Here is an 18,077-nt window from a genome sequence, read left to right on the forward strand (position 1 = left end):
TTGTACACCTTTTCATTTAAATCTGTGATCCATTTCTAGTTAATTTTTGTATAAGGTGTAAGACTTAGGTCAGAGTTCTTTGGCGGTGGGCAAAAGGGATTGTTGTCCAATTGCTGCAGCACTAGTTGTTGAAAAAGCCATCTTTAATCAATTGAGTCTCTTGAACCTTTGGCAAGATGTATTTGCATGGCTCTCTCTGTTTTCTGTTCTCTTCCACTTTTCTATGTACTTATCCTTGTGTTGGTACCACACTGCCTTGATTAGTGTCAACTATAGAATAAGTCTTAATATCAGACAATATCCTCCCATTTTATTTTTCAAAACTGTTTAGCTGTTCTAGATCTTTTGCTTTTCCAACTAAATTTTAGAATTGTCTATAGAAACAGAGAAAAAAAGAACCTGTCAGGGTTTTTAAGGGAAATGAGTTAAATCTGTAGGTCAGTTTGAGAGTGACTTTACCATCTTTAATATGTGAATATTCCAGTCCATGAACGCAGAATGTCTCTACCTAAGCCAAAAAAAGCAATTTTTCACCACAAAAATCCTATATATGTTTTGTAGTTTACACATAAGTGTTCTTTCCTTTTTTGGAATTATAAATGGGGTAGGTACTGTTTTAATTTTCAGGTTTCTGCATGTTCACTGATAGCATATAGAATTGATTTTTGTGGTTGATCTTATAGTCCGCAATCTTACTGAACTTGTTTATTAGTTTTAGGAGCTTTTTTGTAGATTCCTCAATATTTTCGAGTCATGCCATTTGCATATAAGAACAGGTTTTTTCTTTGTATGCTTATTAATTTGTTTTTTATTGCTAATTGTAATCATTAGAAATTCTAGTGCTATGTTGCTAGTGTTTTAAGCTTTAAAAAAATGGTTTTGATAAAGCTTTATAGAAGCCTTAAGGATTATTAATATATCATCAAACAATAAACCAATACAGAATTAGTTCTAAAAAATTAGGTTTTATTTTCTTGGTTTCAAAATACAATATACTGAGATGCCTGGGCTGGCTTAGGTAATAGAGTGTACAACTCTTTTTTTTTTTTTTTTTTTTTTTAAAGGGTTTTTCTTTTTTTTTTTAAATTTTTATTTATTTACAATAGTTACACAGAGCTAGAGAGAGGCAGAGACACAGGCAGAGGGAGAAGCAGGCTCCATGCACCGGGAGCCCGACGTGGGATTCGATCCTGGGTCTCCAGGATCGCGCCCTGGGCCAAAGGCAGGCGCTAAACCGCTGCGCCACCCAGGGATCCCAAGTGTACAACTCTTTATCGTGGGGTTGTGATTTCAAGCCTCACGTTGGGTGTAGAGCTTACTTAAAAGATAAACGCAAAATACCACATACTTATTCTTGCTAATTCTACATAGCTTTAAATATTTTCTTTATTCTTTTTACAAGACCTAATCTGATGTTGGTATTTTACCTCATACAGGAAAAAAAAAAAAAATAACAAATCAAAATTGTTTTTCTTTCTGTACAAGTCATGTATCATTTTTTTATTTAGGGTTCTGAACAAGGTTCAACCAGTCAAGAACAGGCCTTATCTGCTCAGCACGCTGCTGTTATTAACCTTGCTGGAGTAGGAAGTTTTATGCAGTCACAGGCAGCTGGTTGGTATCTTTATACCTTCATATGTTACTAAAAATAACTGATCATTTAGAGATCTCAGTGTTATTTCTTTTCCTTCTCTTGCAGGCAGTAGCAGGAAAAAATATGGTTCTATTTAATGCATGCACTATTGATTTTGATGGCCCTAAGATTTTTTGTTGTTGTTGTTAATTTGACAGTTGATTAAAAGGGTTTTTACTTTCATATAAATAGTGGTTGGGTTTTCTCACATTACAGTTGGCAGAATTTTATACAATTATCCAGCTTACTACAAAGCTACAAAGCTATTAAATCTTCAGTTCTCCTGGGTTGAGACTGCCTTTTTCTTGATTCCATAATCTTTTATCTCATTCTGGTAGCTTGCATTTGCATGAATCAAGACTTACTGGTCAGCTTAACTTTTATAACCCACTTTTATCATTTGTAATATATATATATATATATATATGCTAAATGCTCACCACTTCCAGCAGTAAGTGGTGAGCCAAAGAATTACCTTTAATGAAGGTATCTTGTCATTTAAAAACAGTAATTATAACTTAATATTTAATTAAAGTCACTAACCACGTGTATAAGTAAGTCATGATAGTTTGAAGATTGAGTGGACAATGTCAACATTTTGAATTATCACTGGACTTACTGTCCTAAACAACTCCCAGTGTCTGAATTTAGAATAAGCAGGGTCTTGCATAATGCCGTATTTAGAGCTGGTGAATTTCCAAATATAAATTTGTGATCATGAACCTTTACCACTGGAGCTATAAAATCTTCTAAAATGGCTGTTGTATATTTTAGTGGAAATTCTAGGCTAAAAAGTAATGAGAATGTTTCTAGCTCTAGACCTGCTAATAATAATTCTTTTGAGTGTGTCATTCAGACCATCTCTGGCCTTTGCCTGAAATTTTTTTCATCTGTATGTTGAGAAGGTTAAACTGATTACTCTGGTCCCCTTCAGCTCGAAAAGAAATGGAATATTGCAGTTTCATTTTACTACCATTGTTGGCTAGTAGTAGTCTAGTTTGGAACTCATCACAGTATCTTTTGTTTAAAGCACTTGTCTACCAGTTTTGTCATTATGGTAGAATGGATTTCTCCCACTTTTCCTTACTTCATTGATTATATTTTAAAGCATCATGCTGTTGTTTACATTTTGCCAGAAAACCTTCTCAGCAAAATAGCAAATTTCATTGTAATGCAAGGAGGAGGGATACAGTGCTTTGGTACACAGGCACTCCCTTCCCTTTCATATTCAGGAGGTTCAATCATCAGTGGTACCCTCAACTAACAGGAGACTATACTAAATTTATCCTGAAATGTCTGTGATTTGATACTTAAGATTAATCATACTGATAACTTTTCTATTATTTCATTTTCTGTGTTGTCCTTTTCTAACCCTGGTAGCCTTCAAACTTTTTGACTGGCCTGCTTTCCCCTTCTCCTCTCTGTAGTGTTGTCTCAGCTTGGCTCTGGCGAGAACAGACCTGAGCAAAGCCTTCCTCAGCAGAGATTCCAGCTCTCCTCTGCCTTTCAACAGCAGCAGCAACAGATACAAGTAATCCAGCAACTTCACTCTGATTACATTTTTAAAGATACTCTGCTCCAAAAGTAGTTCAACATACCTTACTCTAGTTTTATTTTACTGTCCTTTAAGACTATATAGTAGTAGGTAAATAATTTAGCAAGTTTTACTTAAAAGTCTGACATTTTAGCCAGTCATCTTGGAGCACTGAACATATTTTGTACATTTAAGCCATACTCTTCCCTAATTTAAAATCTTACATGAAGTGCTGGTGGCACATTAACATACATTTTTCAGTTTCCAGTTATTTTTTGAAACAGATAGTTATAAGTGCCAATGGTTAGCTTTTTGATATTGTACTGCAGATAAAGGCAAGTATATTAGTGTTCCTATTAGTAAATGTCATACCGGTTTTAGAAAAATGTTATTCCATCATTGTAGGAAGTCAGCATTTTATGGTTGACTATCTTTGATATGCAGGGTGGTTTTATATTGCTATAAACTATCATACAACAAATAGTAACTGAAGTTGCTGAGTTACTACAATATAGATTGGCAGGGCAAAGTAACAACTATTTTTGAAGTTCACCAAGAACCCATTTTTAAAGCCCTTAGCAGGCTTCTGTGCCACTGGTGCTGTTTGACTGTGCGTTGTCTCAGTGTGGTATAGTCCCTTTTTGTTATCTTGGTGCTTTCTCCCTTTCAGTTTTGTTGTTTTCATCTCTCAGGAAAAGCACCCTTCCATACCTGCCTACAATTAATGTAACCTTGACTTTTCCCCCCCTCCCTTTTGCAGCAGTTGCGATTCTTACAGCATCAAATGGCTATGGCAGCAGCAGCAGCACAAACAGCTCAGCTACATCGGCATCGGCATACAGGCAGCCAGTCAAAAAGTAAAATGAAGAGAGGCACGCCAAACACTCCAAAATTCTGAGTCTTGCTTATTTTTTTTTCCTCTTTTTTAAAACCATAAGAGCATTGAATCAAAGGATTCTTGAGTTTCTACTTCATTTTTTTTTTAAATGTCAGTATTTTACATTGTGAAATGTACAAACTTTATACAGAAGCACAACCCTATGATTTTTAATTAAAAACAGGGAAATGGTCTAACAAACCATTAGGGTTGGTTTGCCTAAGTCATTGCTTTTTAAAAAGTGGTCTCACTGTACATACTACATATGGAAGTGACCTAAGAAAAATACTAGAAACATCTTTCTGAAGAATGTAGTTTGATATTTATTTAGTATAAAAGGTTTGTGCACAGTGTAAGAAATACAGTTTTTACAAATCCGTTTTGAAAATGTGGTGGTTGTTTATTTGGGTTTCATACTCTTAATTACTTCATCCATCAGTTTTTTTACTTCTTTGTGTCTGGTAACTGCTCGGCTCATACAATCCTGAAGTTTAGCTCCAGTCAGGCCACTTCCACCTGAAAGATTATTGACAACACTTTTCATGTTATTTTTACTTGTAAAATAAATAAACCAACACCAAGTTATAAAACAAAAAATTCAATAATGTAAGCCAGTGAGACTGTCTCAAGATTTGCAAGTTCTTTTTTTAACAAGCCCTCAAGTGATTCTAATGCATACCGTAAGTTTAAGAACCACTGGTAGACAATATAGAAAAGTAAGGAATTTGAGATGATAAACTGCAGTAAACTTGTATTAGGTAAATAATAAAACCTCACATTCTATTTGGCCTTTCCTAATACAAAGAAGCTCACAATGAGTTTTTAATTTTACATGTATAGGGTTAAAATGAAAGGAACATGCCTGGTTTGTGAAGACAACATAGCTTGCCTTCCTCATCCATTACTACTGTTAAGGTTCCAGTTGCCAGATGTTCCTCCTCTCCAGTAGGATCAACTATGAGCAGAGTGCTATTTAAAATACAAGAAAAACATAAATTACCAATCTATGAAACAAATTTTATTTACAAAGAATAAAAACTGTGACCTAGTATTAGATGTCAGATTAACTTAGTGTTGATGACAGACTAGAACTGGTGGGAAACCAGAAAAGTTAATAGCAACTTAACATTCTACTACTTGTTCTTACAAGTAGGGCAAATCTTCTTTGCCCTTCGATTTATGACTATTTTAAAGTCCTTGGCAAATCAGAAGATAGCTTAAGGTAAATCTGTGAAATATTGAAGATTAACATTAGGCAGGAATAAGAAAAAAATACAAAATTTTTTTTGGAAAAAAAAATTTTTTCCAAATTTTTTCCAAATTTTTCCTGGGAAAATACAAAAATTCATCATAAAGTTAGGACAGTTTTGAAAGTATAAGGGTTAGCTAATAATAACTGGAGGGACAACAGTTATAAACCTAGATGTCCAGGGCAAACTAGGATGTATGGTTACCTTAAGCATGTACTGAAAAGTAAGAAAGCAGAGTAATAACAATCCAAACTAGGATGTATGGTTACCTTAAGCATTTACTGAAAAGTAAGAAAGCAGAGTAGCAATCCATTACCTTAATTACGTAATTTTTTAAATACATTTGATTAACTTACTCATCAAATACAGCAAAGGAAGTTGCAACTGGATGAGTTCTAATATTCAAGTAACTTTTCTTCTTTAAATTAACTTCTGCTAAACCAGTTTCTTCATTTATAGTAACTTCGGGCAGCTGTGCTAGAAAGGCAAACATGAAATAAGTCTCACTCTAAACAAATACAGGTTTCTATGCTTTAAACTTTTCTCTGCTTACATTGTTTAGAAGTATTTTTTTTTAATTATCTTAGGATAATTAAGGTAAATTTAGTGGCTATAAACATTCTTTTTCTTTAATTTAGAATTTCATGAATGATCGATCACTATTAACTAAAACTTTAAAAAGTGTATTGATAAAGTTTAGCAAACAATCTTAAGGTTGCTTACCATTTTTTAAAGCTGCTAACAAAGCAAATGTACAGGCATCCAAGATGTTCCCATCATAGTCAAGGCAAATGATATCACAGTACAGAACCCAAGAAAGCTAGAACAGAATTTATACAAAATACGAATTAAAGCCTTCTGATGGGTAGAACATGGTAACTGTTTAAGCCTACAAACCGCAGAATCCTTGGTTAGACAAGCATGATACCTTCAGAGCTCAAAAACTTAAAAGCTACCCTTATTTATAAAGTATATAACCAACAAAGCAGGTTTGGTTTTTAAAAACTTTGGCTTTTTTTTTTTTAATTTCCAAGCTGATAAATAACTTCTAGATTTCCATCGATAGCTATAGAAGTATAAACAATTTCCATTCTTGCTAAGTTTGCAGTAAAAGAAATGCTTTTGGAAGTCCTAAATGAAGTCCAAAATGTACTTTCCCACGAAAACCTTAATATATGATATGGCTAAGCTTTACAATGCTAATAAATCTGTATATAATGAAACCGGAAAAGCTTCTAAGTCCTAGTTAACTTAGTTCTAAATTTTAGATGTGAAACTAACAGACTAGAAATGTATACTGTGGATTTACCCTAAACACATCAGCTGATCAGATACTAATCTATACAGAATAAACAAATGGCTGAATTACTGTAAAAGAGGGAAAAAAGTTACCTCAGCTTTATTTTTTTTTATTATTTTTTCCTCAGCTTTAAAGTCAAAAAACTTTTTCTATGAACTACATGGTTCATTTTAGATAGTTACAGAGTAAGCTGGATTTTTTAACTAAATTCCATCTTTCTTAGGACGTTCATATTTAAGCCCACTGTGGCTTATTCTTTGTTTCCCTGTTGTCTTTCCATAAAAAACAATTCAGAGTTAATAAAACCTCATAGCTTCCTTATTCATCTTACCTTTCCTGGAGAAATGCATAAGTCCTCTTTCTGAATTATCTGTGAACTTGATTTAATAATAAAGCACAATAAATTAAAGGTCAAAAGCTATCTAAAAATAAATGACAGTCAAATGTTATCAGGATGATCTTACTTTTCAATGACATCTGCAATGAACTGGCTAGCCACCTGGGCCTCTTCTCCAGGAGGTCCAGATCGAAATCTCGATGAACACAGAGGTGGTAGATCCACATTAGGAACTGAAAGAAACACTCTGCAGCTATGAACTAAACTTTACCTCTGGTTTGTGGAAGTCTTAAAGATATTCTCAATCCACTGCAAAGGTGATTATAGCCATAGACAGGATTTCCAAAGGTTGTAAAATCAATTTTTTCTTTTTTTGGTCTTTGTAAGACTCACAGGCTTAGATAAAATATACATTTTCCTTTTTTTTCCCCACAGAAATGCCAAAAAAAATAAGCATCTATTAAGGAAGGCCTCAATCCTAAATCCTTCAGAAAAATAAGATTTCTTCCAAAATACCTCAATCTGTATCAGTAGATAGCCTCTTAAATCCACCTGCCTGCATTTTTAAAATGTTGGTACCTACTATAAAGAACAGATGGTCTGCAGCAAGAAGAATATTCCATAGTGGTATAAATGAGGAATATTTATGGAAATATAAAAGTTTAGGATTACAACACTTTCCTAAGAGATTCTATTTTCTTGTTTGATGACCTCTGAGTGTATAAACAACTGATCAAAGCTGAAAAATTCGTAAAATTCTCTATTGTGCTATTAGTCTTACATTCTAACAAAATGTTTCAAGAATGTATTATGCTTCACTCCTAGGTATTTCTGAATCTTCTACATTTTCTTCAACTCAACTACTAGGACTGAACTACAGTATCATTAAATGTGTTTGAAGTATTTGTATTAAAATAACAGAACCAAAAAAAAAAACAAAAAAAAAAACAAAAAAATAAAAAAATAAAAAAATAAAATAACAGAACCATTTAACTTACCAACATATCCTTTATCGGGGGCATCTGTTGGTGGTGCTGCAAATTCCTATAGAAACAAATATGTTCTATGAAAGAAGCTACTCGATATTTGTGAAGAGAGCTTAGCAATTAGTTATAGAAGCCTTCAGCAAAGACCATCTTGGCTAATTACATCAAGAGCATCTAATATGCGTAGGGAGTCCCATCAGACTGTATATGGACATTGGCTAGGTCTGGTCTGCAAAGTAAAAAGGCAGCATAGCTCAGTTGCCTACATTCTAGTGCTACTAACCAAAATTACGTGGGGGCTCTTTAAAAAAAAAAAAATGCATTTTCTTTCTCTCTTCCTCTCAGTAACAAGCTTGAATTTAAACTTAATGTTAATCCTTAGCAAGATTTAGGAAGTGATAATGTGGTCAAGAGCAAAAGTCTAGGAATCACTGACCTGGTTCAAATGTCAGACCCACACTTTTTGGCTGAAGAACTTTAGTCAAATCACCTAAACTCTTACCACTCAACTTTCTCATCTGTAAAATGAGAAGTTAATATGACCTACTTTTAGGGACTCTCAATAAGGGTCAAATGAGGTATGTCCCCAGCATAAAAGCTGGCAACAATTAAGTGCTCAGATGTCAATATCACCCCAGCTTTATCACCCTGAGAAAGAATCTGAACTTAGGTTAAGTAATTCACAGTGTGACATAGTGAAAAAAGCACAAGCTGGAGTCAAAGTTATATATCCAAGTTCTAGTTATGGTATATTCCTGGACAAGTTACTGAACCTCATTTAAAACAGAAGGCAGAAAAATTCTACCTCAAATGATTGTTCTCATGATTAAACTGGTAATTCTGTAATAAAGCACCCAATTTAAGGTTCTTGGGCCATAAAAGGTACTCAGTAAACAGTGGCTATTATTCCCTCAAACTCTTTTGAGCAATCTCAATTTTCTACATTATTTGGACTGATTAAATGTTATCACTGGATAAGAGGATATAAAAAATCTTTCTCAAATAACAAGTTCTTAAAAACTTAAAGGTAGTGAGGATTTTAAAAACTTTCATTTCAGCACGTTTGATGCATGTTGACAAGAGTCTTTAGATTTGGGTTTTTAATCTACTTTGGGTGTTCTCTACTCAAAGGTGAAAGCTCTTAGGAAATGAAAAACACTAAAAAAACTGACACATGGCTGCCTAATCAACAGAATTATAGGTGTAAATTATAATAAGTACATGAAAATAATTTGGCAAATCAAATCTTGGTAAGACATATATTAAACCTACCGCTTTAATTCCACAAATTACTGTAGTATTTCCCAGCTTCACTAAAGCGGAACCATCTGCAGTACTAATTGAACCTGAAAAGATAAAAGCAAAATAAACAATACATGGAAAGTTTTCATTTTCTACACATGATTTTATCTTGCTATATATCTCAGTAGCCTATGAAAATTTAGTTCTCTTTTTTAAATGATGTAACTATTTAAAAATTAGTGTTTTAGGAATTATTCACCTGTCCTTGAATTTGAGTTAGTCATTTTCATTCAGTCACAGAACTGTTCTACAGATAACAATCTCTTGACAAAACATTACTGGATTCCTTTAGATATAGCAGAATTTGGCTGAAATATGTTTCAATGGCTCAGGCTAAAACTCAGGAATGTCATACAAGTTAAACTGGAAAATTCTGTGTTTCGAACAGAAAGTTTAATAAGACATAAAAAAACGTATCTTGGAGGCTTTGAAGAAAGAAGGGATAAAACACTACTGTTACTTCAAAATTTAAAGGAAGAACATTGACACAATTGACACAACAGTGAGTTTTAAAAACCACCAAAAAGAATACTTCTATTTAAAAAAAAAAAAAAAGAGGGATGCCTGGTTGGCTTAGTAGTTGAGCGTCTGCCTTTGGCTCAGGGCGTGATCCTGAGGTTCTGGGATGGAGTTCTGAGGTGGGCTCCCAAGCAGGGAGCCGGCGTCTCCCTCTGCCTATGTCAACTGCCTGCCTCTCTATGTCTCATGAATAAATAAAAGCTTTAAAAACAGAAAAATTCTGAAGCAACTTCAATAACCTATTTTAGAACTCAAAATATCCTTACCTATGTTGACAGTTGTGGTTCTGAATTCACCAAGTTCTCTTCCATCAGGACGGCAGTTCTCTTTCTAAATAGACATTTACATGAAAATGGATTACATTTATACTTTACACACACCAGAGAAAAACACATTAAACCTCGTTAATTCACATAATTTGAAAAGATGCACATGATACTGTTATCAAAAGGTACAATACACATAACCTTTACTCACCAAAAATCTCCTGTAATACTCCAGAGGTTCCACAGTCCTGAAACATGTTAAAAACGTATCTGAGGTAAGTTAGTACATCTTAACATAAATCCAGAAACTGGCAAAGATCTTAGGAGTGTGAGGATGCAGCATAAATTTCCCCAATTTGTAACTTCCTTTCATGAATTCTGATGTTTATGCTGCCCCATACAACTATTAAAAGGTGCTCTTGCAGTCGTAATCAGACTCAACTGCTGTCCTTAACGCTACCTTAAACAAACACAGGCTGGAGCCCGAGCCTTTGGACATCTTTGGAAGAAGTAATCCAATTATTACAAAATAATGATGTCACTTTCGCTCTGAAGCAGGGATTATCTCAACATGAGGAAAAATTACATCTTTATTTTCAGTGTCCTGTAACTGAAACTTAGCATATTCTTTAATTATGACCAAGGAAAGAAGCCTTTATATTAGTACCTGCAACTTAACAACCACAGAGGTTAAATGTTTTCGTTTTTACTTTATAGTTGTCGAAGGTCACGTGCAGACGCGTTACTCTGGAATTCAGGAGTTCCTAGACTCCCCACTAGCTAGAGCTTGTTTAAGAATGCTAATTTTTAAAGGAGCACATATATATCACTGTATCAATAACTCGAGAGTTTCTGCAAATAGATAACTGCGTCAATACGACGGTCTTCCTGTGGAATCTTATGTAGTTTACCCAATGAAAAATTTGTGAGGACAAAAATTTACGGGCTTCCCCAGAGTGACACCAAAAAAAGGCTCAAGTAAAACCTTCCCAACAAGGCACAATCCTTTTAGAAGGACGTCAGGGAGAGGGAGAACAGAGCGGCACGTGGTTCTGCCAGAACACCTATGAGAAGGCTACGACGCGGGCTCCTGGGGCCGCACGGCCGCCACACACGCCAGCGGCGCTCGCCTCGGCCCCGAGCTCCGCACACGGTCCCTTCCATCTTCCGTCGGACTGCGGAGAAAAAGCCCCCGTTCCTTTCGCCACGACCACCTCCAGGTCCTTCTGCCCGTCGCCTACTGCCGTGACGGAAACAAACCGGAATCTGGCAGGGTGGCCTCCAGGTGAAAAAAAATCCCAGCGAAGGGTTAAAGGGAGCCTCCAACCGCCAGAGTACAAACACGCGCCCGCCGGCCGCCCACACTCACTTGAACCCGGCCGCCATCTTCCCGCCCGCGCGCGTGCGCCTGCGCCAGGCGAGGCCGCGCCCCCGGGCCGCGCGCCTACCCCGCCTCCAAACTTTCGACTGACGCGCCTGCGCCCTTCGTCCGCTGCTGCAGAGGCCGAGGGCTGGTGGCCGCGAGGGGGTTCTCGTTCCGCCTCCGCTCGGAGGAGCCCAGCGCGCCTCTAGGCTTCTTGGCCTCGGACGCGTTTTGTCGAATCTGCTATTGGGAAAGAGACGGGTGTGTCTCTTTAGAAAAACGGTATGCTAGCTCAGGAGTTTAAGGGAAACCGACCTTATTGCCAGGAATTGAGTGAGTATTAAGTGTGGGGCATTATTCCAGAGCTCCTGCGTCCTTTCCCGCCTCTGTCTCAGGCTGGGCCCTGGGCGTGCCTCACCCCAAGGGAAGGGCTCCCTGGAGCTCCAGTTGCTGAGCAATCACGTAAACTCTGTGCGCGCTGGTGATCGCCCCGCGGTACACTCTGCGGGCCCCCGGAGGGGCTCCTGAGGAGCAGCTTGTGCCGTGGGCTGCGTTTGTTCTCAAAGCCGTCACCTCCCTCCTAGGTAGGTTTGCCAGACGGAATACAGAACATCCAATTAATTTTTAATGTCAGATACACAAGCTAATTTTTCCCCACTATGAGTATACCCCAAATAGTACATGTTATTAGTTGTTACGGGGCGGGGGGCGGGGGCGGCTGGGAGCGAAGAATGTTTTAGAAATAGATAATGGGTGCAGGAAATTGTGAATGTAACCAATACCACCGTATCGTACCCTTAAAATGGTTAAAATGGCAAATTTTATGCTGTCTCCGTTTTTAAAGACTCATGGAATACAATAAAACCTTTTTAATGGGTGGATTGCACGGTGCGTGAGTGCTGTCTTAAGACGGCTGTCGAAAAGCCGCTCACTGCCTACCTGAAATTCCGACTGGGTGGAATCCTGTGTGTGCCTGCGGGTTCTGTCAGCCCTGCGGGGAACCCGGCGCCCGCCTCTGCGCGCGAGCCTGGCCGCCAGGGACGGCGTGTGCGCCGCCTGGCCGCGAGGGGCGCTGTGGGCGGCGGGCGGCGGGCGGCGGGCGGCGGGCGGGCTCGGCCGCTCTGCCGGCGGGAGGCGGAGCTGCGCGGCGGCGCTTCCGCGTGTGTGTAGGCGCTGGGGAGGGCGCGCGGCAGCCGGGTATGGACGATGATTGCGCTCCTGCTGCAGCTGGCTGTGCTCGGCGTGGCGCTGGCGGCCGCCGCCCTGACGCTGGTGAGCAGAGGGCTGGGGACCGACGCGGGCCTGGGCTCCGTCCTCTCAGAGACTCGGCCGCCACGCAGCCTGTCCTCTGCCCCGCACGCTTCGACGCGTCCCTTTCCCCCCACGCTCTCCCCCGAAACTTGACCAGGATTTCCTCTCCTAGAACTTCACAGCCCCTTTCTTCCCTTCTTTGTCTTTATTTTGGAGCGTTACCTCCCTCTGCGGCCAGGCCCTTGTAACGTTGGTTCCCCGGGGGACGTGCGCCCCCGTCAGCCTCCACCGGCCCCGCCGCCCCCGACCTCTGCCCTGTCAGTCCCGACCTCTCCACCCCTTCCTCCTGCATCTGCAGCCTGTGCAGTTCCGGCTGCACCCGGGAAGGTCTCGAGCCCCCCAGGAGGTTTGCGCTCCCTGGACTGACCCTCCTGATGCGGGGAAGCAACTAGAAGGTGGTGACAGCTTTGACGAGAGCCATCTGCTAGAGATTGGGGTGAATCAGTGGATCAAGAAGACCCAGGAGGGACACAGTAAGGCCGAGGCACGCAGGCCTGCTGTTACCGTTGTCTGGCAGTCCCTATGTACCCAGGATTAAACACCCTAAATTCGCTGCCTCTAAAGGAGGGCACAGTAGAATTGAGACTCGGATTTTCTTTGCCATCACTCTGGAAACAAACATTGTAAGCACTTGCTGATTCATTAGTAATGGTTTGCCAAGTGAGCTTTCTCCCTTATAATTTGGAACGAGCCTGCCATCCAGTTAGTACGTGGAGAGGTTCCAGCTTCCTTGACACCCAGATTAGCCCCCCTGACAGCACTGCTGGGAAGGCCGTTCTTCCGCCTTGCCGGGTTTGCACACTTCACAGTTTAGAAATAACTTATAGAGAAAAAGCAACGTGTCCTGACTTCTTCGGTGATTTGTGTCGGGGTCAGAAAGGAGTCCTCTCTCTCCGTTAGGGGTAGATGGAGATTTCAAGGTTTTCTCAGGTTTTTGGTGGGGGCAGAGTTTTGACAGAATCCTAAATTGACTCTGTTTATTTGATCTATCTGTTTTATAGAATTAAATGGGTGCATTTTGAGGATGAACTGGAAGTATTTGATCCTACCAGCTTGTGATTATAAGAGCTACTATTTAGGGCACCTGGGTGGTTCAGCAGTTGAGCATCTGTCTTGGGCTCAGGTCGTGATCTCGGGGTCCTGGGATCGAGTCCCACATTGGGCTTCCCGCAGGGAGGCAGCTTCTCCCTCTGCTTATGTCTCTCTGCCTTTCTCTTTGTCTCATGAATAAATGAAAATAAAATAATTTTTTAAAAAGCTAACATTTATAGAGGACTTATAATTTGGGGGTATTGTATTCAATGTTTTATGTTGTGCGATCTTTAAAACAATGCTAAATGAATGTTGTCATCATTAGCCAGGGGTTGGAGATTCAGGGCATCTTAAAGTGGATTGCACTTCTCTGGTGACTATTCCCTATTAAATCTGGGATGACAGAGGCCTAGGGATGACAGGTGGGAAGACACAGCTCCTAAGGCATTAGTTCCTACCAATGGAAGAAGGACAATTATTAGTTCATAAGTAAGGGATTTGAATTTGGTGTCACCTCCAGACCATTCTTAATGGACTAAAAACTGAGAGTGAACATTTAACAACAACAATAAAAATCACATAAATGATGTAATCTTACATAATATAGTTTCTTGTTAACATACCTACTTTTAGATTTCCTTTGTTGCATTTATAACTGCTACAAAAATGCCACATCTCCATCAACATGAAGAGGAGAAGTTCTTCTTAAATGCCAAAGGACAGAAGGAAACTTTGCCCAGCGTATGGGACTCGCCTACCAAACAGCTCTCCGTTGTTGTGCCTTCATACAATGAAGAAAAACGGTGTAAGCCCAATATCATTTTTGGGATATGGGGCCATTGGGAAGAAAAGGAAATTTAAAGTATGAACTTTACTATCTTTGTGAGAACATTAGTAGATGTGGGCTCTGATGAGTGCATAGTTGGTAGTTGTAGTTCATGAGAGCGGAAACAAATGCCAGCTATAAAGAATACGGTCAGCATCATGAAGTCATAGGACTGAAGTGTTCTAGAGAGACATTAAGCTAGTTGTGGACAGAAAACAGGCCTTCTAGTTGGGAAGGGCCGCTGGAAGAGGTCCGAGAGGGCTCTGTTAGACTATTCAGACTTTTTCCATATGTAAACTGAGTGGGGGCTTGGCAAATCATTTTCGAAAACAATTTTTCAGAGATGTATTTTTTTTTCTTTAAGTGCCTGTAATGATGGATGAAGCTTTGGGCTATCTGGAAAAGAGACAGGTACCATATTTCTCTTTCAATATGATGTCCCTAGTTAAAACTAGACTAAATCACCAATTTAGAGATCCCAGGCTAGATCTGTTGAGAGAGGCAGTGCCAGCCATGCCCAAGCCGTCGAGGTCACCGGGCCTCTTGTGCTCAGCTTGTCCCCTTCCATCACGGGTTAGCATGCAAGCCCAGCACATGACACGCTACCTCCAGACGCACGCAGGTGGGTGAACCCAGAACAAACGGAAAGCAGAAATTTCTTATGTACCCTCCCAACCACTTTGTATGCTCTTGCCTGATGATATATTTAAAATTAAGTATGTCTGCAGACTGTGTGGCAACACGATGCTGTTTTTACTTTAGTGACTTTTTAAAACATTTACTTGAAAAAGACTTAGAGTGAAATTGTTTTTCTTTATTATTCAGAGGAGTTCCGCTCATTTATTTTCTCTACTTTCCCTGAATAAATAGAAGAAAAATAGTATGTGTCCTTGTTTTGTATCATCAGCTGCTGCTGGAATCTTCTTGGAGAGTTTAAGGAAACAAAATGAGCTTTGTGGCTGGTCCGTTTTTTTTTTTTTTTTTTTTTTTTTTTTTTTGGTCTGGCGGGGGTTTTTAAATGAGAAAACAGGCTAAAACTCTAACTCATCCAATATCATAAGGTTAGAAATAGTGTGGCCAGATTAGCATTGCACATTCTAACCTCATGGGCTTTTTTTCTCATACATATTTGTATCCTCTCTCATAAGTGCTCAGCACCACAAGCACCTGGCTACTCCACAGATTCGGTGTGGGTAGGCAGTCAAGGGGGGAGCAAGAGTCGGTGTTTGCCCTCTCCTCCTGTCCCACCACTCTCCTCCTTTTAGTTGTTGGCCTTTTTATTTTATGTGGTTTGCATACTTATTTATATTCATGTTAATATGCATCACACTAAAACAATTTTTATTTAAACTCCTTACAATTTTATCAGAATTCTTGATGCCACTTATGCCAAATTGTGGTGTTTTATTTTTGTTTCTTGCAGAAGCAAGATCCTACGTTCACTTATGAGGTGATAGTAGTTGATGATGGCAGCAAAGACCAGACTTCAAAAGTAAGTAAACTTGCTTTTAGGATTGCTACTAGGTAGAAAAGAAATAGAATAATTTGCAGTTGTTAAGTCTTACTTCAACTCATCAGAGAATGCTAAAGCTGTTGTCAGCACCCTCTACTTTACAGCATGAGTAGCCAAAACAGAAATTTCATCAATGGAAAGCTGGAAAATATACCTGCTGTTTCCTCACTCCTTAAGACCAGGGAAGCTTTGAAGATCACCAAGTCAGGAGAAAACATGCACAACAATTCACCATGGCCACTGGGAACCTTCTTTGCCTATCAATATTTGGTTCCTTTTTCCTAAACACAATTTTTTTTCTTTATGCTCCACCTTGCCTTACAGTTTCTAAAGTAATATGCAAATATAGGATGTCTTCATATCTGGCACTGGGTATCAGATATGTCCTTTAGCATACTTCCATCCAGATTTACCTATGGAAGGTAACAAGTGTCTTAGAGTATCATCCTCTCACATTCTTGCGTTCTTAGACCTATAGCTACTGAGCTGCTAGAAAAAAATAAAAGCTAGTCTGTCAGGAATGCAAACACCAGATGAGAATAATGTCACATTCCCTATGGAAATTAGGGTCCAAAGGAGAAAGTTATTGGGTGCCTGGCTGCCTCAGTCAGCAGAGCATGTGACTCTTGATCTTAGAGTGTGAGTTTAAGCCCCACATTGAGCATGGGGCCTACTTAAAAAAAAGGGGGGGGGGGCGGGTAGGACGCCTGGGTCGCTCAGTTGGTTAAGCATCCAGCTCTTGATCTCAGTTCAGGTCTTGATCTCAGGGTTGTGAGTTCAAGCCCCATGTTGGGCTCCACACTGGGTGTGGAACCTACATCAAAATAAAATAAAATAAAAAATAAAGAGGGTGCTGTTGATGAAGAGAGATAATATAGAAAAGCAATGTGGAAAAGCAAAGGGTATGGACCATAGTACAGTGGACTGAGTGACTGAAGAGATGAACACAGCAAATACGTATCACTGTTTCATGGCTTTGAGTATAAATCAAAAAGTACTGGCAGAGATGCCTGGGTGTCTCTGTGGGTTAAGCATCTGACTTGGTTTCAGCTCAGGTCATGATCTCGGGGTCGTGAGATGGAGACCCACATCAGTATATATACTCAATGGAAAGTCTGCTTCCTCTCTCCCTCTGCTCCTCCCCCCTGTTCACACACTGTCTCTCAAATAATCAACTGATTCTTTTTTTTTTTTTTTTTTTTTTTTTTAAGATTTTAGTGATTTATTTGACAGAGCGCACAAGCAGGGAGTGCAGCAGAGGGAGAGGGAAAAGCAGGCTCCCCACTGAACCCTGGGATCATGACCTGAGCCAAAGGTAGATGCTTAGTGGACTGAGCCATGTAGGCATCCCCAAATAATCTTAAATAATAATAATAATAATAATGGCAGTTGAGTGAAAAGATTTGGGGAAAATGGTCTAAGATATGAACAACTCTGGGGAGTAAGATCAGTTGCTGACAAATAAGCAGGTGGCAATCACAAGTGTGTATCTGTCAGCGCATGGATTTTATTTTCTCTAGCAACTCATTAGCTTAAATAAAAGAGTCAGAATAAGACAGAGCCACTGCCTATTCTGGTTGGGACCTCTACAGGGAAATGAATTGTGATTTCAACTTGGAGGGTCATTGTTGGTTCTTGACACCAGGAATTCAACAACTCTGGACACTAAAATGTACAGTAAGTATAATCTAGTCACAAGAAGAAGGCAACTGAAATAGCAATATTTAAGTCAAACTCAGAAACCCAGTTTATGTTACTGTCTTGGAATCCAAGTTAATATTATTCTGACTTTTATATAATTTGACAGGTAGCTTTTAAATATTGCCAGAAGTATGGAAGTGACAAGGTACGAGTGATAACACTGGTGAAGAATCGTGGGAAAGGCGGAGCTATTAAGATGGTAATGCATAATTTTGACATTTTTATCTAAAATATAAACATTTTGGGGGATCCCTGGGTGGCTCAGTGGTTTAGTGTCTGCCTTCAGCCCAGGGCATGGTCCTGGAGTCCCGGGATTGAGTCCCGCAT

General features: G+C 39.3%; 3 protein-coding genes across 29 annotated transcripts in view; 2 read left to right on the plus strand and 1 right to left on the minus strand.

Annotated features, from left to right (window-relative positions):
• The window catches only part of SUPT20H (SPT20 homolog, SAGA complex component), a 39,939-nt gene extending 35,507 nt beyond the window's left edge, over positions 1 to 4,432 (plus strand). For 20 of the 24 annotated variants that reach the window (XM_025462425.3, XM_049101255.1, XM_035718838.2 and 17 more), the window contains 3 exons: positions 1,509 to 1,614; positions 3,061 to 3,164; positions 3,928 to 4,432. In XM_025462425.3, coding sequence (XP_025318210.1) covers positions 1,509 to 1,614; positions 3,061 to 3,164; positions 3,928 to 4,065 — 348 coding nt within the window. In that variant the 3' untranslated portion in view covers positions 4,066 to 4,432. The remainder of the gene's footprint in view (positions 1 to 1,508; positions 1,615 to 3,060; positions 3,165 to 3,927) is intronic. The other 4 variants (XM_025462434.3, XM_049101257.1, XM_049101263.1 and 1 more) reach the window with 1 other exon arrangement.
• On the minus strand, positions 4,344 to 14,472 carry EXOSC8 (exosome component 8). Of its 2 annotated transcripts, none has more exons than XM_025462452.3 (11): positions 14,334 to 14,472; positions 10,216 to 10,252; positions 10,005 to 10,068; positions 9,190 to 9,263; positions 7,930 to 7,975; positions 7,059 to 7,164; positions 6,926 to 6,971; positions 6,018 to 6,114; positions 5,651 to 5,771; positions 4,907 to 5,013; positions 4,344 to 4,560 (listed from the first exon to the last, which is right to left on the minus strand). In XM_025462452.3, exons 1-11 carry the CDS (start codon positions 14,357 to 14,359, stop codon positions 4,445 to 4,447), a joined length of 840 nt encoding a protein of 279 aa, XP_025318237.1. In that variant the 5' UTR covers positions 14,360 to 14,472; the 3' UTR covers positions 4,344 to 4,444. The 2 variants fall into 2 exon arrangements, with proteins under 2 accessions (XP_025318237.1, XP_025318236.1); XM_025462451.3 differs by lacking the exon at positions 14,334 to 14,472 and adding an exon at positions 11,374 to 11,502.
• The window catches only part of ALG5 (ALG5 dolichyl-phosphate beta-glucosyltransferase), a 48,467-nt gene continuing 42,026 nt past the window's right edge, over positions 11,637 to 18,077 (plus strand). Inside the window, exons 1-5 of one of the 3 annotated variants that reach the window (XM_025462447.3) lie at positions 11,637 to 11,700; positions 14,402 to 14,515; positions 14,901 to 14,947; positions 15,960 to 16,028; positions 17,857 to 17,949. In XM_025462447.3, coding sequence (XP_025318232.1) covers positions 11,652 to 11,700; positions 14,402 to 14,515; positions 14,901 to 14,947; positions 15,960 to 16,028; positions 17,857 to 17,949 — 372 coding nt within the window. In that variant the 5' untranslated portion in view covers positions 11,637 to 11,651. Of the gene's footprint in view, positions 11,701 to 12,481; positions 12,640 to 14,343; positions 14,516 to 14,900; positions 14,948 to 15,959; positions 16,029 to 17,856; positions 17,950 to 18,077 lie in introns of those variants that run through there. The other 2 variants (XM_025462445.2, XM_049101279.1) reach the window with 2 other exon arrangements.

This window comes from Canis lupus, chromosome 25, assembly GCF_003254725.2.
Source record: "Canis lupus dingo isolate Sandy chromosome 25, ASM325472v2, whole genome shotgun sequence".
Taxonomy (NCBI): Eukaryota; Metazoa; Chordata; class Mammalia; order Carnivora; family Canidae; genus Canis; species Canis lupus.

Excerpts from the sequence above, each read along its gene's own strand:
- EXOSC8 (XM_025462452.3), bottom strand. The coding sequence starts at position 14,359 with ATGCAACAAAGGAAATCTAAAAGTAG. Across the intron at positions 7,165-7,929 it reads CCCCGATAAAGGATATGTTG|TTCCTAATGTGGATCTACCA; the intron begins GTAAGTTAAATG and ends TGTTTCTTTCAG. Across the intron at positions 5,772-6,017 it reads GTTAGCAGCTTTAAAAAATG|CACAGCTGCCCGAAGTTACT; the intron begins GTAAGCAACCTT and ends TTGCCTTTCTAG.